Raw genomic sequence first — 23,227 nt, 5'->3', positions numbered from 1 at the left:
ATCCCGCGAGCGCGTGGTCACGAGACTCCTGACCGTGATCGCTCTTCCTGCCAAGGTTGCACGACTCTCGGGCGCATCTCTCTTCCTCCCTCGGAGCGTTCTTCCTCCTTCGGGCGCGGAGGCGCCGAAGGTCGTGCACCCGACCGGCGCGAACTCCCTGAAAGCGGCCGAGAAATGCCTGAGTGTCGGTAAAGGGATCGAGTCGATCAGTCGGTGATGCGACCAAGTTTGAAAAGACCTCGCTCTTTTTCATTTTCCCTTTCCTCTTAATCCGTACGTATCCGATGATGCACATCAGCTGCGTCATTCGTATCCGCCCAACAGAACTAGCACCTTGGAATGTTATTCAACGTACGTCAATTAAAAAAGTCGGTACCGCCACGTGCGTTGAAAGTGAAACTTCTAAAGTTAAAGAGAAGTCATTAGATCTTATTAATCATTATCAATTATATTTTCACGAAGTGTGGGTATAACTATTTTTTTTGTATTATCTTTTACTTCCCTTTAACCTCTTAACTTACAATGTCGTGTGAGAGACGTGGTATATCAATCGGGCCAAACGTGAACAAAACGTGTGAGAGACGTGGTATGTCAATCGGGCCAAATGTAAACAAAATGTATGAGAGACGCGTGAGACGTTGAACGTTCAGCCACACCGTGAAATGATCCGATGTATGACCGACATTTTTGTTGTTTATGGCACGCGCTATCGGAATTTAAATCGTAAGGCAAGGGGTTAAATGCGAATAATTAGCCGGGAGAACAACCTACTAATGCTAGTAAAAACGTTAACACAAAGTATACGCAGGAACGAACTGCAAAAATAAAATCCACGGAAATTCTGTCGATACCCAAACCCAAAGAGGGAAGTAAATATTAATTAACTGTGAGATAAAAGTAGCTCTTCCTTTCCCAAACGGGCCCCTTCGACAACAGGCGGACTTACCCCCCGTGCTATCATGCTATACGAGATTTCATATCAAAATTAAATCTCCTAGCGATCGTCTCGGGACAAGACGCCGACGTTGAACAGGTTAAGAAAACGAGGGTTTTGGAAAAATGATGAGGGGGGTAATTATAGTTATTGCCTCTCGTACTAACAAAGAGATTTATCGTAGTAGCAAAGGGCGCCACGGGGAAGATAATATATCCGCATGACCGCGCGAAATGTAACTGCAACGTCGTTACAGTACTCCTTTGATCAAGTTGAAAAAGAGCATTATTAACGCGTTATGTCATAGCAACCGTAATGCTCATCGATCCAACACCCTAAACCGCTACCTCCGTCACCCGTAACTACATAATCGGACTACAAGTGTTTTCCTCCGTGTATGTCATACGTACAAATGCATCCGGCAGACAAATCTCCAAGTGGTCTCCGCAACCCCTTGCACGGCTCGACGTAATTCGCCCTATTGGTCGGCTCCATGGGAAACGACTCGTGCGACTCCGCGTCTGCAAATGTCCAGAAGTGTCGAGTAATTGGAAAGCTCTTGCCCGAGTCGTTAAGTTCACTCTTGCGCGAAATTCCCCGCAAGCTCGAGAGAATCGGTTCGCGAGCGGGTCTCCGTGAGGAGGCCCCTCCACGTCGGAAATTCTTCCTTTGGCGGGAAAAATCGAAACTCGCTCGACGAGGAGAGCGCGCGGAGTCGACCTTCCGTCGGCGGACAAAAACGATCCGCCGTTTCCGTTAGACGAAACGGCGAACGGGCCAACGGAAACCGCCTACCGCTTTTTTCCCGCGGGTGGAAGGATGACGTTGGGTGCTTTCCAGCAAGAACATCGCCGAGACAATATGTTACACTCCCGAACTCGGTGTTGGAGGCGTTTGTCGGAACGCTATTTGACTCGACGACACGGCCGCGAACCATAAATTATCGTTGCCCGTATAAACTTCCTTCCCAATAAAACGTCCATGATACGGGACAGAGTCGAATGACTCGAGATATTTATCGTACCGCCCGTAAATAAGACCACCTGCAACGTTGTAATTCAAAGACTCTCATCCCCGACGCGACGGCTCGGCCATAGAAATTAGTGGAACGCTCCTCTCGATTTCCGAATCACCGCGCGTTATTGCGAAACGCCTTTACACTTTAGCGATCCAATTAAAGCGACGAACCATGGAGTCGAGGCACGGTGTCACTGGCAGCACGACACTCATCGTCCGCTTAGCGCTACTCTCACCGCGAGGGAGTCGGACGAGGGACAATGCCGACCCGTTGGCTCCGAAAACATGTTTCATTTCCGGCGGGTTAACCAATGAGTAACTTTCTTCCAGGGGAAATCACCGATAGGCCCCCTCGTCCGCTCGGAGCGACCTCGCCGTCCTGGCAGAGCCGCTGCGGGAAAACGGGACGCGCCACAAGGTCGACCTCCTGCCCGTGACTGGGAACGATCGGCCGCTCGAGTCGCGCCGACCAATAAGCGCCGGCGGTCCGAGGGAAACGGCCAATCGCGGCCGCCCACGGCCGGGAGGTCGGCACGGCCGGCAATGCAGGTGGCGACTTACCGGCGCGCTGTCGCGAAGGCACGGCACCCTGCGGAGAGCGGCGAGAGGCGAGCGCGACGCGTCTCGCGGCGACCGAGGCTTCCCCGGGGATTCGGCGTCGTGGCACCCGCTGCTCGGGACCGGAGCGTTATTGGTGCAGCCGGCGACTCGGTAACGCGGGTCCCGCGTATACGCTCCGAGCGTAATATAGGTCAGTGGGCCACGGCGATCGTGGCGACGCGGACATGCGCGCCGCCGACGGTGGCCCGCCGAAGACTCGCCGCCCGCGCCACACGCGACATACGCCGACGGGCCGCCGCGCGCCGCACCGAAACTGCCGCTCTGCGCTTGCACCAAGTCCGAGAGGGGGACAGGTACGTACGTTATGCTAATACGCACGTGGGTGGGAGCGGGACGGCCCGGAGGGGGCGCTCGAACGAGGCGCCGGCCCGGACTAAAGGGTGGACAAGATGTACGCGCGCTCGCGTTTAAGGACCGGCGGAACGCGAACACCTGTCACGCGGCCGCGACGCCGAGGCTTGCGCGCATGCGTGGCGCCATATTTGAATACCTCCACGGTCGCGTTTATTCCTCGCCATGGAAAAGAGAGAATGATTCGATTCGTCCAATTGCGATTATCGTTAGATCTTAATTCTTCGTTCTAACGTAATTTCTTCTTGCTCTCTGGCGAGAAGTTACGAAATATGTGTACTAGGTGGAAGTTGTTCGTTAAATGGTATGTTGGTATAAATTGTGTCACCTACGTCCATTTAAAATCGTAGATTTTAGAAATGAACTCATCCGCGCCCCCTCGGAAGATAAGCGTACGGGTAATTTAATTTACTCGGGTATTTGTCAATGGACGTAACTTGGCGTTAAGGTGCGTTAAATCGGCCCGCCACTCGACGTGCACGTATTACGGTAAAGCTTGTTCGAAATCTCTTAACACTTTCACGAATCAACCGGATTTTAAACGGCCGTTTATGCCCACGCGTTTGCGTCCTCTCCCTCGGCGACACATCCGATCGGGTTTCCAAATCGAAACGTAAAGGCCGATTACACATATCCGTCCAGCATTGAAGCCGCGTTCGCGGCCGACGTATCCGAGCCAAGATATAAACGATCGGTAAGTAGAATTCAACGAAAGAATTTACATATTCGTTCTTGCCAGTCCAATGTTCCCTCGATAGCATAGAAACGGAGACATGCAAATCGTTCCATTTAAATCCGTTTCAACATTATACACAGGGGAGAACGAGATGGGAGGTTGGCGCGAAGCGGATGTACGGCTATAGATATTGACACTTTTTCATTGGTAATATTTCGAGGATTTGTGCCCCGACTGCGGCGCCGAATAAAGTACGTATCATTTTTCTTTTCTTTGTAAAACATCAAAGTTACTCCCAAGATCTAATCCAGAGAGAAAAAATACAGCTTGCAGAGATTTCCGTGCGAAGCCTGCAATAAAATAAATTTAGCTCGGTCTAGAGATAATATCGTTTAGAGGACATTGTATAGACTGCGGGAAAGAAAAAAAAGAATACGAGAAATATTTTGTGTGCGATTTTAATAAGTGGCCTCCTCTTTCAAGAATGCTTTTGAACGGGTGGAGGAGACCTGGTGGAGATTTCGTTGCGGAGCCCGCAATAAAATATATTTAGCTCGACCGAAGTAATTCCGTCTTGGTGGCTCGCTTTTACGGAACAATGGAATGCTCACTATTCTGTCGTGCACCGTGACGCAATGTAAGGTACTGAGTGTTCATGTAGAATCGAATCGTGGGATACTCTTGGTATTTTTCAACACTCGGTAAGTGCAACTGTTTTTTGATGTCCATTGGCTTAAACGGAAATGTCGTTATAACGATCGGATAGAAGGCAAGAGAAAGGTAGACTCGTAAATTATTGCATCTAAAAACTACTATACCAGAATTTGAGTTCATTTTAAAATTGACCACCGGACGTAACCCGTAATTTTTAATCATTGTTAGTAATGCTCCAATTGCGTATTATCGTCTACGTATACACTTCTATGAATACGTATTTTATCGATTTCACAAGGAGCTCAATCGCGATTTCATCGGCGTTGTATGTCAATGAGATACTGACATCATTTGCGAAATGTGCGTTAATGATCAGTTGGTCGAATCTGATTATATCCTGTGAATGGAAAATCGAACGCAGAGCGATTATTCGGGAATTTGCGCCGCAAGTATACCGTCGAATGAAATTCAGTATCGTATGCATGAAACGTAGTTGGTCGAATTATTGAAAATATTTCAAGTCGATTACATACCCTGCGCGAAACCAATAAAAAGATAACTTCCCCTTTTCATATCAATATATATATTTAATTCCGTAAAATTTAAATGTACGAAACATAGGGTAAACAATTTTCAGTCGCAAAACGAGTTTCCGTAAACATTTTAATGTACCGGCTAGAAAATTATCATCTTTAAATATGTGGCTTTCCCAGCTGATCAATGTCACATTAACATTAAAAACCTCTCCAATTCAATCATTTCGAAAGAGAGCAATTTTCATTAGGAAATATTATTTTCAGTGTGCCGATTTGAAAACAAAATGAAAAAATTGAAAGTGTTGATACTCGCATGGGGTTTGAAAATGTAAGCAAATTAGATAGTACACGTATACTGGTTTCACTTTATATGGGCGCCACGATGCTTACCTAATCCAAGGGCTTATGATACGTTCGAAGGTTGATTTAGAAACGATCGCAATGAAACATCTTTGACAAGTGAAAGAGAAAAGCTTAGTGGCATGCTCAAGCTTATTGTCAGGGTCGAAAAGATGACTGACCAACAATAGAACGAAGAGGATCTCGCATCGCGTGAACTTTCAATCTTTTTCCTTCTTCTGTCGATCTTTCTCTCTGCTCTGACGTCAGATGATATCGTTACACAATCGCCACAAACGAGGTAACTTTCGGAAAGGCGACGACGAATTCCTATCCATTGCGCCAATCGGCCGCATCTGATCGAGAGTGGATTATTAAATCAACTCGGCTCGAGAGACTTCTCGAAAGCGTTCCAATTCCCTAGCGTTTTATTTAAAGCAGCTCAAAAAATAGTTCAAACTACAGTTTTCCATTGCTCATCTAAAAATATTCGATTGGTCCTCTTCAAACGACGGAAATGTTAAAAAAGCAATTTAAGAACTACTTCATGATGTGCAAGAAGCATTGTAATTTTATATTTGTGTTATTAATTGCGTTCATATATTATGGAAGTTAATAACAGTGAAGACTGACCTACAAACCAAACTGGGTCAATGTCACCAATCGATCTGGTACATAGGTATTCCTATATCAATGTACTACAATTTGGTTAATTGACAAATAGGTAACTAGGTAAAATACTTTGATAATGGATCTTTACGTTTGTGAAAGTTATTGTTCGCGCTGCCTTTCGCAACACTTCCTCATATTTATGGTTCTATATTCTATTATGTGGAAGCCACAGGACAATAGCGACACCGGTAGTTAACAAAACGACCGGTTTTTTTCAGATAACATTGCGAAATGCAACAGGACTGACTCGATGTCGAACTCTAGAGGCGCGATTTCGATATCTGTGTGAAATTATCCGGCAATACGAGGCTTGAAGGTCGACTTTGTCATTGTATCCCGACTCGGTAAATGACTCAATAGCCGGTCAATTTTATTGCGTCCGCTATAATCCAATGAAATAAAAAAGGAAACATTCGATGCCGGAGTGGACATTCGAGAATAGTTTCCCCTAAAAGTGTAGGTGCGACAAATTTCCGCATCGGTTGATGCAAACGACATTACACTGGCTTCGTTGCCAATTCCACGTGTAGCCAGAAACGTACAACCTCTGGTTGCGCATTAAATTTTAACTAAATTCATCCGTGTTAACTAATTAACCGAGTGTACTGCCCGCGCATGCATGGCACTCAAAGAAGTCCCGGATGTCGTGGTCAAATTTAAGTTTCCACCGAAGGTGAAAATGATGTACTTCCGTTACCAAATGTCTTGTCATTCCCCTAATCGTCATACCATATACTTTTCGACATTTTAACGAACTTGAAAAAAGTGATAAATACATCTTTCCTTAGGCCCTAATGACCTACAAGATCTGAGGATGAGCAACCTAATAAGCTTAGCGAATAAAGCAAGACCAGGTCTAACGAATTAACCTCAAAGAAACAGCGGGATGCTACAAAGGATTTTCGGATCTAGATGGTAGAAAACTGTGTGAGACCCAACCACCAATCTAGCACTATCTTTTTTTTATAAAACACTCTTTAAATTCCTAAGACGCGGTCTTCGTTAAGAACACCTCGTCCACGGCTCGAAAGAAAAAAAAGGAAAAGCGGACAAGAACCAGAGCGAATGAACCCCATGTTGAAGCCTTAGAGAGGATTCCCCTAGAGACTCGACGCTCGATAAAGTCACTAGGGCAGAGACTTCTGTTGAGATGGTTATCGAGATTGAGTCGTCCAATCAGAATCCGGCTCGAGGAGGGAACTTCCCTCGTTTTCGAAATAATTTCCTAGCGGAAATGAGCCTGACTGCCTCGGCGGTAATTTCTAGGGACAAGCTTCCCATTCCGTGGCGACGAAGCGATCGGTGGGATATAAATCGATGATCGAAAATCGATGGACCCCTCTAGGTTTGGCGGTGTTCGCTTTGCCGATGGGGATGATGGCGCCGATGTCGCCGATGTCGCTGGCAAAATGACACCTGTTGGTCCTCCACGGTCGACATAAACTCGTGGGTGTGGACGGGTCGGGAAAGTTCTAGTCGACGTGCCAGCTATTTCCGTCTAACTTCTGCACACTCGAGGTATCTCTCTCGAGTTCTCGAGACGGATGGCGCTTCGACGACGGGAGACTTTACCGAAGAAAACGAGACCGAACCGCGAGATCTCGCGTGAAATTCCAAACCCGATGAGCGAACTCGTTATTTTATCGGCTTCGTATTTTTCACTCATCCGATGAAAGTAATCGGTAAAAGTTTCTACGAAAAAAAAGAAGGCGTTAACCACGGCGATACGAGTCGCTGCAGTGGCGATGATAAAGAAATTAGTCACCGAGTAGGTGTTCTCGGAGACCTGAATTTCTCATCTTTTTAGATGAATGCACGAACCCGAAATTATCACACATACGCGTTGACCGTGGTTATTCGTGGACGAAGAAAGTAATCTGCAAATAGAAATAAACCTTTACTTATACTCATATTTATTATCTAACGGAACGGCGGAATTCACTCGACCAATAAATCATTCCAAAAGCACATGCGAATATTTTGGTCATTTATTTGACTTTAAATGACAAATATCTAAGACGCGTAACGTCAAAAGTGTGGTGAAACACTACCGTCGAGTCTTCTTAAGGAGACGAAGGCTGCACATTAAAATCCTCTCCGAGCAGGAATTAAAATTTGTGAATTCCAGTTTTTCTTTATAACGCTGCGTATTTGTCGAGCGGCTTAAAGAAAAGAAGACCATAAATTAAGGAGGCGGCGGTCGTGCTCGAAATTAGGTTATCTCGTGTACATCCGACCTTCGTATCGGTCGACCGCGATTCTCGTTTCCTCGACGAGACTCGCGATTCGTCAATCGTCCTTCCTCGAACCATTCGTCACCGTCTAGGAAGGACGGTGCTCCGTAGTAGGCGTGATGGAAGGTGTCGAGGAAAGTCCATAGTTGGCCAGATAGTGACGTCAAAATGCGCCTCCACGTAGCGAGAGAGAGAAAGAGAGGGACGGGGTTTCGGAGGAAAAGGAAAATCCATTTCGAACCGGCGCCTTTTCGAGCTCGAGGGTCTCTTTGTCAGCAACTCCTCGAGCTTTTGATCCGAAAGACAAGAGATGGAAAATGGAAGCCACCGACTTAACAAGTTAGCGACAAAATGTTGGGTGCGGTTGGACAAAACGAAAGAAATCCGCCTATGAGGAAAGTGTTAAACGACAAAACCAAAATTCTCTCAATTCCTAACAGGAATAATTTACGTGAATATTAACATTGTAATTATTTACCGTGTAATATGAAACGTATATTATGAAATGCTGTTTTCGTTTGTCTTTTAAAGAATTAATTATATACTTCTGTTATCATTTCCTGAAGACAATTTAAACCGGATACAACATAATGAACGCTAAATTGCTGTAGCTGATTTGTTGGGGGAATCAAATGATTTTACAAGCTCGGTGTATTAACATACCGAGCATTACTCGCCTGCTGTTTTCTACGCTACATGCTCGCCTGCGATTCGCTCGCCGGAAGTCATGACACCGGTGGATTCGCTCGCATGACTCGTCGAAAGGGCATCGAAAAGAAGAATCGAAATGAAACGAAGAGATCGCAGGGGGAAGATTAAGAAAAGAAATCAGTTAGCCTGTGGCGGTGGTAATTTCTGTAATGACGTGTCGTGATGCTGCAAAACTCGTTTGAGACGGAAGGAGAGCAGCGATGCGATCGGACCGAAACGATTCCTCATAAAAGTTGATTTTTTGCCCAGGCCAGATGCAGAAGAAAAATCATAGAGACCCAAGAAGAAAAGAAATACACCACTAAAACTTGACAGAGTGTTTATCGACTCTTGGAATTAGTGAAAAAAAAAAAGAAAACACCGAATTTATTCCTCTACATCGTCACTTTGATAATTACTTCGTTAACATTTAGATTAACCTGTGTTATTTGATCGTCACGGTAACGACCAAACACTTGGCTACTCCTTGATGAGACACCGTATTTAATTATATATTTATCAGTTGAGATAGCATTTATTTTTTTTTTAATAACGAGATTTACCTCAGCCCGTTTCGAGAAATTCTCTTCAAGGCGGTAGCATTAGCGCAACAGAGGAAGCGAGACAAAGGGCCGAGGAATTCCCGGCGTTTTAGAAAATGACTGGGTACGCCACTGACAATGAGTCGCCGATAAAGAGCAGCGACGAGTCGACGACTGATAATTTTGAAAGTGAATGCCGGTTACGAGTGAAAGCCGGCTCGCCGGCCATACGCTCTCTGGCAGTGAACGTGACACGCTGACCAAATTCAGCGTCGAGGCGCTGACACGCGTCGAGAAACACGAGTTGCGTTCAACTCGCGTGACTTTTACATACGAAACTAATGCGAGTTCGATTGTCGCTTGATAAATGGCTCGGGCCCACGCAACCCTACTCGCGAAAGTGACAAAAACTCCCCAGACGTCTCTAGACCTATATTTGATGCGAAAAAGAAAGAAGAAAAATCAACCCTCCGAATCTTCCTTCCTAGCGATATGGAAAATAAACGCATTTTACAGTATTCTTTTAACCCTTTCGCTGCCACGCGAATTTTTCAACTTGCACCAGTACAAATTTCATATCAAACATTTTATAAACCGTGACCATCGTGGCCCCGTGACTCAATTTGTCTTTCCAACAAATTTCAGAAATTAACTATACACGAACACGAACTATACCGATTCATAAAATAATTCGTGAGAATATTTAAGTTACTGAAAGTATGTACACAAAAAATTCTGTATTATTAAAAACATTACTTTGTCCCTGGCTAAAAAAGAAGATTAAATATTTTATATATTAAATAAACATGTTATTATTGAGTAGCGCACTTTTTAATCTATAAGGTTATATACATGTTTGCATAATTCATTAATTTGTATTCGAGAGCATTTGTCTCAAAATGAATGGTTTTAAAAACAAATTCATGGTGGTCCCCGGTGACCACCATGGCCCGAACGAAAAGACAAGTGTCAGTCCCATGGGACCACCGTGGCAGCGAAAGGGTTAACCTTGCTCAGAGTTTAACTTAACAGTTTTCTATCACAACTTATAAACCATGTCAAACGAAGCTGGATAACCGCTGGCTTTGACGGAACAAGACGTCAAGTCGCCGCGGCGGCGAATTATTAAAATCATACGAGCCGCCTTGAGGAGTTGATTTTCCCCGAGAAATAAAAGATCCATAAAGTGCACCAAGGGTAACCGAAGCAACGCACTAGCGCAAAATCCCGAGAAATTGATTTCGATGCACTTCCGCCCGGCGCGGGGCGACCGACGTACCTGCGCAGTAGGACTGCGGTAACGATAAATTTCCGCATTCCACGACATCGAGACTTACCGTTGCGACCACGCGGGTACGAGCAGTCAAATCGATTCTTCCGTTACAGCCATCCGGGAACGCATAACCAAGCCGACGTGCCGGCCGGGACCGTAAAGCTGGACGTAAAGGATCATCCGGAGGAGCCGAACGGAAGAGACGCACAACCCCTTCCTACTGGAGCCCTTCACTCCAAGTACGCGGCGACTTCACCTCGAAGACGACCTTGACCTCCGGCAGTCGGTTCTGCGATATGCGGAATGGATACAAATGTTCTAGCATATCCGGCACGAAGAGGAGACTGTTTTAATGGTCCTGCATGGACAATACGTGACGCGATATATAGGGTGTCCCAGGACTCGCAATAATCCCTGAAACTTATGGGACTTGACATTTAAAGTAAAAACTTCCTCGTTGTTAAAGTATCTACAGTGATGGGAATTTAAATAATAATATTTGCATTAGTCAAAAGTGATATCTGAGAAAGTTAATGAATTAATTATTCATTGATTTTCATTTCATTTACCGATAGATATTGATTTCAATAATTAGCAACGCGTTAATTATCAATGAGATGCGATTTCGGAGTTATTCAAGCATTGTTAGTTAAATTATTGTCATTGATTAAAAATAATTGAAAAATGAGGTAGGAATAAGAGAAATTAAATAAAATAAGAAATTCATGTCCGGACGTTACGAGACACCACTTGCAGCAGTTGAAGAAGAAAAATCAACGAGGAAATTTCGATTTCAAATTACTTACGGTAATTTCAAGAATTACTCCGGATTCTGGGACGCCATGTATACTGTATGTTGTGTATAGTCTACTTACACGTTTTAAGTAGGTACCATTACACGTTCTTGTACATATGTACGTATCATTGAAGAGACCGTATCTAACGTAAGTGCGTACAGTAATATTTTACGAGTTGTACCAATCTAATAGCGAAGGTCAATAAAGTCAGATATCATCGAAGATTTCGCGGTAACTCTTAATCACGGCCATTTGCGCCTCAAAATACAGGCTTTGTTCATATACGAGGCTCTCTGCGAGCGAGCGTCGCGGAGGCCATTAAAGAAAACGAGAGATACCTTTCAATGAAAAGACTCAACTAAACCATATCATTAGTCACAAGTCACGTCAGCGGTCTCTTGAGTCTGGCAACACCCGACGAATCCTGTTGCCAACAACAGGATTCCCTTGCTAAGCGAGTCTCGTTCTCGTATTCCGACGACTCGACATCTGCATTTTCCTTCGGCCCGAGCGCATCTTTCTACCATTCCACCTCGAATAATTCTCCAACTTGCCTATTTGTAATGTCCGCCCTATTTTCGATTGGTAAGAATTTTTTTACTTAGTTTTATTTTTATTATGAATATACATAATAACAAAAAATATATATATACATTAGTAAGAATTGATTTATTAAAGCTTTTGGATCCCACTACTAGGCCGTTATCAGGGTTTTCCGCTTTTGCGCTCCGTTAGCTAAAACTGATTTCTTATCCAAATTTGTAAAGTCCATAGCGCCTTCAGAGAGATCTTCGATCGAACCAATTTTCCGCTTCTTTTCCTAAGAACTGGAAATCTTGTACTTCCTCAACGACCCTTGTTCCTAACGAATCACCAGCCCAAAGTTCCTGTCTTTTCCCCTCTTCATTATAGATATCTCCAAGGTTCCTATTGGCTCCTCATATTCTCCTACCATTTCATTTTTCCTTTCTGCTAAGCAACAACAATTGTTTAACTCCGAAAAGACATACAGATTTTCACCGAACTCCGACTGAAAAGGACAGCAGCAGAAATAAAAGACTCCAAACTCGTTCTCGTCCGCTCATTGCTTGTGGATCCATTACATATTTAAATCCCCGAGTTCCCAAGTACGTCGCACCTAAGGATCTCTGTAAAGGACTCCGTTTCAATTCCAGTTATTTCGAAGCAGCCCTTTAAGGGGGTGTGAAAACTGCATCCGAGGGGTCGATCGTTCATGAAATATCGATGAACTGGGTGTACCGAATCGTTTGAAATTTTACAACGTGAATACGAAGACTATTAAAAAGGTCCTGACACTCATGAAACTTCATTTCTTATACAAAATTTAAAAAATACCTATAAACCAATTTTTAAAAAATTCAAATTCCATGAGTTTCCCTATAGACTCCATTGTAATGTTTAAAATGATTCAGTGAACCCAATTCGGAGAAAAGTTTCATAAACAAGATCTCATTCGTCGCCACTTTCACATCACCTTAAGGGCGTCGAATGCGATTCGTATACGGCCATCAAATGTATATTCAAGGCATCCCTTCCGCGATAATATGAAAATCTGTGATCGCACTGATAATCCGCTGATATTTCGCTGATATTCCCGTTGATTCCATTGACGATGAATTTCTCAAACGCGAGTCCACAAAGACTCCCTTGCTGGTCGCGTATCGCGCCATCTGCGCACTTAATCCGATCCCTTTGAGATGCGCTTAAGGACGCAAAAATAGGGCGTTCTCGGCAACCAGGCGTCGATGGCGGCGACGCCGGCGAGGGGGCCGATATTTAATACCTAGAGGTCGAGCGTCGTGGTGGACGGAAGACGCCTACGCCGTGGACGACGGTAAACAAGAGACCGGGCATAATATCAGGAAGGAAGAGACGGCGTTGCCATGTCGACCAGCGACGCGCGGCGTCCCCGGCGTTGCCACGATGACGTAACCCCGGAGTCTTTGCGTCACGAGTCGTCGCGGAGGACCGCGAGAGCGAGAGCGAGAGAGAGGGCCGCATGCGGGCATTGCGAGCGCGAGAGAGATGAAGCGAGCTGCGAGTTGCCAAAGAGAACGACTGCGAAGTGAGAGCACGAGGGCGAGAGGGAGAGGGGAGAACGGTACGGGCACGAGAGGGATAAAGGAAAAAGATCAGCGGGAGGGAGAAAAGGATGAAAGGAGAGGGAAACCCGGTATAATTGAGCGAAGCGGAAAAAGGGATGTAGAGCCGTCGGGAGGTGTAAGTGACGTAAATAGAACCTCGGGACGAAGAATCTGCTAAATAATGAACGTTAAATTGTAAGTGGAGCTCTCTTCGACCCACTGAATTATGGATTAGACTTCCGGACAGTTAGCGCGGTTCTTGATCGATGACGCTACACCTTGAAGTTGGCTTATCGAGACGGAAAAGTCAAGGAAAGCATTTAAACGGCGTCGAGACGATGGTTTTCCCGAGGAATAAATCAAGGATTTAAATCGGCCTGGCTGCCGTGACTGCGGCGCATAGTGCGAGACAGTCCCAATTATGGACTTCGATTAAATAATTAAACCATTATTACCCATGGCAACGACTACTGCACGCGTTTGCTCGTATCTCGAGTTTACTGTACTTTTCACCCAGATTTCGTTTCTAAACCCTCTAACGGCTAGAATAAACCCCGAAATGAATGGTTGAATCTGGAACTCTTGTTTTCCCTCTCTAGAAAGAGAACATAACCTCAACGAGTCCGCGCAATGGCGCCGCACTCTCACTGACCGAGCCGCTCTCGTTGACTCGCTCTTCCGCCACTTTTGTTTTTTACTTTCCCCAGCCAGCGTGGGATTTCCATTTTTCCGACGCGCGAAAAATCGAGTGCGAGCCGGCCGGTCGAGTTCTTGCCTTTTCCACTTTCGTGCAGCGTGCCGCGAAGAGCGCTCGGGCCGGGGAACACCCGGTCGCCATTTTCGACGAACCGGGAATCAATGACCCAGATACGCGGTCTCGGTCGTCATCGACGACGCCGAGAGTAGGTTAGGTCACGACGCCCGAACCGTCCGGACATCTCGATGCCGTTTTCGCGTGACGCTGTCCCCTCCCAGATCCCCTCCACCCTTTTTATCATTTCCCGAATCTCCCTATCTTATTAAAAATTTTCTTTAGCAATTTATCGCATCGAGATATGGTTCTTCACCCTGAAATATTTTTGCCCTTAACCATTATCTCTAGATAGTATAAAATATGAAGTCCCCCAAAACCATCTCTGCAAGATTTTTTTTTCAGGCTAATTTCATTAGGTGTATGAAATATTAATGTGCGATAAAAGGGAGCCGGAGCAACGATTCTAGCGAATCAAGGGGATTGCTAGATATTCATGAAGTCGAATTTAATACGTACCCATTTGATTTGTTTATACTTTATTAATCTCTTAAAAGAAATGCGAGTTTTATTCGGAACATTTCTTTCACAATTTCCAGGTTCGCAAACCATATATATATTATTTTAAGATACCTCCGAGAAACCATTCAAGTATTCCCTCATTTGTCTCTACAATCCAGGTATTTATATATGGCATGACGTAAAAGTATGTCTTGAAAAAACATCGGCACTGATATTGCGATTCAAGTGGACGTTTATCGCGGTCTATTCTCAGGTGGAGGAAATTGGAAGACTAGAAAATCCAGCAAAGCCCCTCGACGTAAGGCCAGGATTATCGATAACTATTTCCCAACTGCATACAACCGCGTGTCCGTGTTTACAAAATAACTTCCAAATAATGCAGGGCATGTACGACGCAGATAGGTGTTTACGGTCATCCGTTTACCGAGGTGCGTCAAAGCGGCGGGAAAGGAGGAAAATTCGAGCTCGTGTCGCTGGCTGATCAGCATAATTGATTTGGTCCTCGGGCTAGCAGGGTGCAGGCAACCGTAGGTTCGCGATCAATTTTACGAGGCGTCGAAGCGTGACCACGCCATTGCGCATTAAGCGCGTACACACGTCACACGCGCGTGTGGCAGGCGAGTTACAGAGCGCACGGTCGTACACGCCGATCGCTCTTACTGCCGCGACGATCGATCTCAAGAGTGCGGCGAAGATGAGAAAATTATAATCAAGTCGGTTAAATCGCTGTTACTCTTATGAGCATGACCGGTATTTCGCTTCATTCCGTGTTACAGCGCGGGTATATTGATAAAGGAACCTGCAAGATTCGATGCAATTAAAGGAGCTCATATTACCTATCGACAGGGTTAAAAATGCCTATTTTATAAAAAAGTGAAAATGAAACATTTATGATTTAAGCGTATTTAACCATACTTTTGGGTTTGTACATATTGGTACAATTGTTCATGATTTTACATTAAAAAATGTTTGAGATTTGATATATTATAAAAAACCACATTTTGGTGTCGAGACATTCTTGTTTGCGGTGAGTTCGCAGATCACGCCAAAGTGTTCCGTCTTTAGATGAGAGACAATTATAAACACCTGCTTAGAAATGACCATTTTCATTTATTTCCGATAACATTCGATAATTTTAAAAAGTAATTTTAGTGAAGTATGAAAAGCTGTCAGAAAAATATTACTAGATAACGAAAATGTTGAGTAAAAATGTTGCCTCTACATATTTGTCGGTGTCACTTTTACAGCTGTATATTTTATCAACGTGTGGGCAAAATTATTCCCTGTAACTTTCTGAATAATGGGTATTTTCAACATTCAATAGGTGTAAGTCCTCTAAACCGAGCATGTGGCTTTTACAGACGTAGAAATGCATATATAATATAAAACCGGTGATAAGGTCACAAGTGGTAGCGCAATCGCTGCGACTCCAAGCAGCAATAAGTGCGGAAGGGTGATGGTTATTGTTTTCGCTCGTAAAAGCAACCCCCCGAGAGAACTTTTCTACCGTGTAACTCTCAAGAAACAGCCAACCTATTTCCCCTCCCTTCTCTCGCGATGTTACCGAATTTCTCTCGGAGGAACGAGAGAAAACGCTCCAACGAGCGCGATTTGCGCCAGCGAAGAAGAATCATACTTTAGATGAGTGGGAAAAGTTTCGGGATTATTAATCGTGGGGAGAGTTTGCAGCGATGTTGCGGAAGGGAAGTTTTAATCATTTCAGAGGCCGTTACTTTTAGAAAGACTTAAACTCGTCACGAGCGTTCGCATGAACGTTACGTAAAAAAGGCGGTCACAGTCATAATAACTAAATCGGCAATATTTATAATTTTGAAGAAAATATCCGTGTTTCATTACTTCTTCCACCCACTTTGCGATCAGCGGCATCGCAATAAAATTTCACGTACATACTCCCTGATCGTTATTCTTATCATTACAACGAAAGCTAAAAGATGTACGAATTGAAGAAACAGAAGCGTGTATTCACGCGCGGAAGATAAAATTTGGAAAAATGTCGAACATTGACAAAATGGCGCTACTTTGATCCTTAGCACGATTCCCAATGTAGTCACTTTCGAAAGTAATTTGTATCCCTTAAATATATTATCCGACGGTTAAGAATATCCCTTTAAAAGTAATTAAATAAAAACACTCTACAAACTCTTAAATTGTTCAATTGAATATTCCACCTCGTGGATTTTTTCAATACCCCAGGCACCGTAGCCTTGTCTGCCCAGTAAGTAAGTAATTTGCGGTAATTGAATTTATGGGTTAATAAGAATTTGGTACTTTGCAGCTTCGCGGAACGGTCGAGAGAGGACGTACAGCGCGTGGCGTTCGAGGCGCGCCCTAGTGGCCGCCGGGAGAAGGTGAGTCGGCGGCGATCCAAGGCCGCGCCGCGACGGATCGGCGAACGACGGCTCGCGATTACCCGGTACCGGGAAGACCGCGAGGAAGAGGGAGAAGGCCGCGGAGGGGCGACGGTGGAGCGAGCTGGTCCGGGAGGACATTACTTATCCGCCTCTCTTCACGGTCTATGCCCAGTAGGAAAGGAGAGACCGAGGAGCGCCGTTTGCCGATCTCATGTACGCGATAGCCGTTCATTCATGGATACCCACGGAGTCCTCTGCCCGAGTCGTGTACTCGGGCTGCACGCGCCGCATACATAACCTCACTCTTTGCATTAGCCGCGGTGCACGCGTACGTTACCCCACGCTCATCCCTTCCCTAGATGCGCTCTATTACCGCTAACCAAGGAAACTCCACGTTTCGCGATTCCGTTTCCTTGTCACCGGTTCGCATCGACATGGAACGGGACAATCTTACGGATATTCTCTAATAAACGTTTGCTCATGGCTTCATCCTGTTATCCCGCAACAAAGGAGGCATGGAAATGGTTTTCAACCCTCCGAACACGGATCGCGCCCGAAGACGTGGACAACGAATAGCTGCAGATCTGTTCCATGGTTCTTTTCTGGCGATTATGTATGAAAAATGCAATAAATAAGTAACGCAGAGAGATGTGGGAAAATTACTTTGTCACTATTTTCTGTTCGTCGGTACCATTTTAAATGATGGCTCTTTTTCAAATATGGCGTAAAATAGACGCACAGGGACGACCTATGCACCGGCTAAGTGAGAAATTAAACGTCCCCGGCATTTCTAAACTTTCTCGCGACCATTAACCGAATATTTGCATAGCGAGTCGCAAAATGAAGTCCCAGGAATTTCTCATAAGCTCCGGCCACTGTTGACCCATATACCTACGGTACAAGGATATAATAATTATGCTACTCTCGTTCAGGGTGCGTCTGATTTAGCCCGACCAAATTAAATCCATTTGGCATTTTCAAGCAGAGCCTGGCTATAGATAAAGCAAAAACCCTCTGATAAAATCCCGGTAACGAAATTCGAAACAATAAATGAGAATGTATGAAAACATAATATGCAAAGCTTTAAGAAAATGAAAATATTTCTGCAACCGTGGAATATCCCAGTTTCGAATGTCCAATCTATTCCACGTTCTGACCGGATATTAAAGGCAACCCGTGTTTACATTCACCCGTTAAAACATTTTCTTCGATTTCGCTTGCGAGTTGAGCATCAACTGTTACGTTCGTCGCATCATTTAAGATGGCGGACGCAGCACAGGCCTCGTCCCTAAAAGCTGAGCTTTTCGGTCGCGGATCCGTACTTTGCGAGGCACGCGAGCAGCTGGCACGCACCACGAGAAGCGGAAATGGCCGACGATTTCCAGGGAGATATTGCTCTCCCGAGTCGGAGGAAGAAGAACCTTTCGGTTCTTCGCGTTTCTCTCTTTCCCCCCATCGCCGCCTTTTCGTGGCCGTGTCCGTCCCCCTCGACTCCGGCCGCGTCTCGACCGTTCTAAATACGTGGAAATAATTACGAGCTAGTCAGCCTTAGCCTAGACCCTGGACAAATATAGTTCCACACAAGGGGGAAAAAATTGAATAGCCGACGTTATTATAAGGAACGGCAGTTGTAAAACACACAAGGGCCTTTACGAGTGCGAGTACTACGCCATTTGGCAATCTCTCTGACGAAATTGTTAAACCTCCATAGAGGTGCGGTAGAAACGGCTATGCAAAGTACGCGCTCTCGTAAAGTCCGAGGTGTCCTGTAAACGCGTTACAACTTTTCGCGGCGCATACCGCCCTTTTTGTCGAGAAAAGGTACACTAACGGATTTAACGGAGACGCCGAGCCGGCCGTTTTCCCGCAAGAATGAGCCCGGTCGCTTTCACGGAAATCTCGGCGCTAATTAAATGTATCGAGTTAATTAACACTTATCGCGCGACTCACGTAAAAGGACGTGTTTCCGCGACGTCAAATTACGTGGCTTGCTTGCGCTTCGAAGGAACCTTTTTGCAGCTATAGACCGATTATTGTAAACGTATAATGTATTGCCGTGGTTGCGCAAAAATTATCCCTCTTTACGCAAACAAGTCGAGCGACGCAACGCCGAATAGCGATGCATTAAACGTAAACTGATGTTGCAGTCATTAGCCCCGATGTATAAAAAACGCTTTGTTAAATTAATTGGAACCGGTTTCTATACAATAAAAACAGATTTTTTTTATCATTCATCTAGACCTAATTCTGGGTCATGGATTATCCTAAAACGACGTGATATCTATCCTTCCCCAAGCTTTTCTACGATTAAAAAAATCACCACACACATTAGTAGCGAAACTTTTAAGTTAAAGAAAAGTGTTGGATATTATTAATTATTCTTAATTACTCTTTCACTAATACCTATACGCATTCGGTACCGCTTGTTTCGTGCAAAAGTATTTATATTTTCACTTGTATTGTTTCTATTTCACTTTATATATTAATAATTAACTAAGAGAATAAGGTACAAATGCCAACGAAAACGTTTACGCAATACTAACGAAAATTTGCGAAAACTACATCAATACTAAGAACAGTACTGAATGTAAGTGGTAATTAATTCTAATAAAAAAATCGGAATAACATCCCAATAATAATAAGTGGCGATTTTAATCTCAACATTTCCAGGCAAGAAGTCACTGGCCGACTTCTTAGACAACAAATTGAGATTAAATAGCACCATCTAAAACGTTTACTCAAATCGCGTTAATATTAAAATACAAGAATAAATGCAATAGTAGGAGTAAAAATAAGCGTTTCACTTTCCCAAAGGAGTCCCTTTCATAACGTGCGAACTTCTAGGACGTACTGCCGTGCTATAAGAAGTTTCACTACAAAATATCATTCGCTTCATCGATGTTAGGTTTCGATGCAATGCAAATCGTTTTTCTCCCGTCCCTCCACCTTAGCCCTGGGTCATGGACAGTCCCAGATATGATCCACTCTTCTCGTCCCCTCGGCGAGTCCGCTCTCGTCTTAGGTATCTTCGGCAGGATGAGGAAAAGAGAACCGGGAGCGAATGCAAGTTCTACGAAAGTCGGGCCTCGGCCGAGCCGAGAGCGGCGTTAAAATTAAAATCCGGTCGTGGGCGCGCGGCTGATTTTATAGGGCAGCCCGAGCGAGCCCGAAGTGCCCGACAGATTACAGTGTTCGCGGCTACAAACGCGTGGCAATGGGGCTACAAGGTCAGCCTCTTAAATGCCAACCGGCCGCTCACGGAATCGCCGTGGAACCCTCGCGGAATCTCCGCGGAATCCGTCACGGGAGAAAGACGGAGGAGACCCCCGTACTTGAGTCACACGCGAGGACCGCCGGTCGCACATCTTTCCACGAAGCGAAGTATCCTAACTATGACTTGCACCATCCACACACACCTAAAGAGGATTCCAGGATGCACTTTTTTTCAACCACGGAGATAGGGATACACGAGACGGATGCGTATGTGCGCGTCTGTTGGGATGCTTCATTTTTTTTTACAAATATTTTTCCATGTTGTTTGGTATAATGCACTTATAAACGCAACAGGTTCGAGATAGGCAGAGTCATGACGAGGGCAATGTCAATGCTCGGTCTAAGCGCCGACGATGTCGACTCGTGTGTACAAGTGGTGTTAAGATAACGTTATTATCACAGTTGGGGGCATCTAAATCGGTGAATTTAACACCACGGTCTTTGAAGGTAATATCTAGTGACACGGTAGACACGAGACCCGCAGGTTTAAGGGAAGATTGTCGATCAAGTGGGAGGCTTTGCAACGGAAAGAAGAATGTCATTAAATTGTAATGTCTTCTGAGAATTCTGCAAGAGTTTTCTAAAGTACGCTGTAGCCGGTGCGAAAATGTTAACACGGGTCGAAGTGTTCATAGTTAGAATTAGAAAACTTAAGAATTGGAGGAGCGTAAGAAAATTCCTGACGCGTTGTCATCCGTTGAAACGATCCCTGCAGGGAGGAGAAGACTCCGTCGAACCAAAGAAATATTTCATTAATTCGAAGAATAATTATTTTCCACAAACTGGAATACATAGGATGCAGTGTTTCCGCGAAATGATGACGATTTATTTGAGCTTATTGAGCGAAATATATATGCTTTGAATGAACAAAATATTTTTTTGGTTCAATGAACTTCTTTTTTTTTTTTCAGTGGGACTTCGTTATTCCTAGACTAAATCCCGTAATACCTTCCTAAAATACATCTTCTAGATACATTTTTAGACTTGGCCGAAACAATTTCTGGGAGCATTCGTCCCATGTCGAGATCTTCCGTGGTCGTAACTCACTTGATAAGACCCAAGGTACGCGCATCGCTCGGTCCAAATTGCTGGGCCAGGTTTCCACCTCGATGTCACTCGACACGAGGACCCCGTGCGACTAGTTCTCGCGAGCATTTTCTCTAGGCGGAGGTAATTGTTTTCCAAACATGGTTTGAAACCACGCGGCCTGCCACTTCCGGCCACGTTCGACCCGAGGAGAGGCCAAGAGAGGCATTCATGCGCCGTCCATAACCGGCTGGTACGGACAGATGTTCGCCCGGTATTCTTGGCATAGACAAAAGGTGGTCGAGCCTACGACAATTTGGTAGGGATAGATACGCCATTTCTAGTTCTCCTTTCTCCGAGCGACAAAACTGAAGGCGAACCACTGCTTTTGTGTTCCGGGCCGAGAGCAGCTCTTCAAACGGGACGGCCGATGCATCGGTGAACGTTCTTCAAAGATCAGCCGGGGAGAGAGAACGAGCGTGGAAGAAAATACAGAGGCCGCGGCGAAAACGAAAAAAGACACGGATACTTCCCTACGTCATGAGAAAATTCATACGGAAGAACAATGAGTATTCCCTTTCCCGAGCCGCGTCAACGAGATGCGCGAGAAAGCGCAATTAAAAAAGTTCCACGTAAAACGGCCCGAGCTGTAAAAAGATACCGCCAAATGGGAAATTAATACTCGGCTCGGGGGAGACTTCCCCAGGCCCGTGTAAAAATCGCTAATTCGAAAGGTCGTTAAATGGCCGAAACGCGAGGCCGATAAGTCGTCTTTGTAACTCGGCGAGCACTAAAATTAACGACGCGGATGTGGACCGAAGGGAAACGTTATCGCCGTTGTCGAATCGTCGTGAATACCGCGTTTCGGTTAATCCCCGCACGTGGGGTCGTTTCCACTTCCGACACTTCATCCAACCATCCACCACTACGTTAAGATTTATCACACCCCACATCGAGCCATCCCTCCATTTCCGGACAAATAACGCGTCATAAAGGTTAATTAATCATAGACGTTGATACCCACGTTTAATGGGAAAAGAAAAGTACACTCATAGAAAATTACCCTCGAGGTGAAATGATACGCACTTTGCATTTAATTAGATCCAATCATAGAGAAGCAATGACCAGGTGCGGTGCACTCCACCTGCTAATTTGCGTTACAACTTCCGATTAGCCCTTCCTATTAACCCTTTCGCTGTCCACTAAAATAACGCAAGACCCTAGGAAATGGTCCAGATTTTTCTGACCGAAAACGCTCCTACTTTGTCTATATTTTTCATGACAGACAATGCACCCCAGGATTAAACCTCGAGGTCTCCTCTCCCTTTGTCCGAAGGTACGACGTACGAGCTGCACGCCTTCGTTCTCCCGTCCGGACCGAACGGAGAAGGGTTAAGAGAATTCCGTTAAAAGGTAGAAGAGAGGTCCCCAGAATTTCCTACGGTCGTTTTGCGAGATATTGAACGCGGAAGGGGAAAGGTGCCCGATGCGTGGGAGGAAGAACGGGCATCTCGAGGCTCGGCTTAATCCTTCCGGCGCGACCGGTGCAACTAATAGATGCAATTCGGTGCACCGCTGCACCTTCCCCGAGCGTTGCGAGAACTCCGTGCATGCGAGAAGCCGCGCTTCTTTTTACGCTTATTACGCGGCACACGCACGCACGGACACGCGCACGTTTTTGTCCCGGGTGCGCGCAAAAGAACGCGAGCCGAGCCTTTTCTTTCCTCCCGGGAGAGGGAGAGAGAGGGCGAGCTCACGCCCACTTGTTCCCGGTATCCAACGGGCACCGACTTCAGGCTTAACCCTCGGGGAAACCTTGGGAACTTTTGGCCCCGCTCCCCT

At 45.2% G+C, this 23,227-nt stretch overlaps 1 protein-coding gene across 5 annotated transcripts in view; it reads right to left on the bottom strand.

Annotated features, from left to right (window-relative positions):
• Positions 1-23,227, bottom strand: part of LOC105700390 (nuclear receptor coactivator 2) — a 149,544-nt gene that overhangs the window by 44,618 nt on the left and 81,699 nt on the right. The window contains exon 1 of one of the 5 annotated variants that reach the window (XM_012426221.2): positions 1,345-1,433. The exons of the other annotated variants lie outside the window; for them this stretch is intronic. Within the exon in view, the coding sequence (XP_012281644.1) occupies positions 1,345-1,352 (8 nt within the window). The 5' untranslated portion in view covers positions 1,353-1,433. Of the gene's footprint in view, positions 1-1,344; positions 1,434-23,227 lie in introns of those variants that run through there. 5 annotated transcript variants of the gene reach the window in all.

This window comes from Orussus abietinus, unplaced genomic scaffold (genome assembly GCF_000612105.2).
Source record: "Orussus abietinus isolate OABI.00-Male unplaced genomic scaffold, Oabi_2.0 scaffold143, whole genome shotgun sequence".
In the NCBI taxonomy this organism is placed as follows: Eukaryota; Metazoa; Arthropoda; class Insecta; order Hymenoptera; family Orussidae; genus Orussus; species Orussus abietinus.
This window is presented reverse-complemented; position numbering and strand designations above follow the sequence as displayed.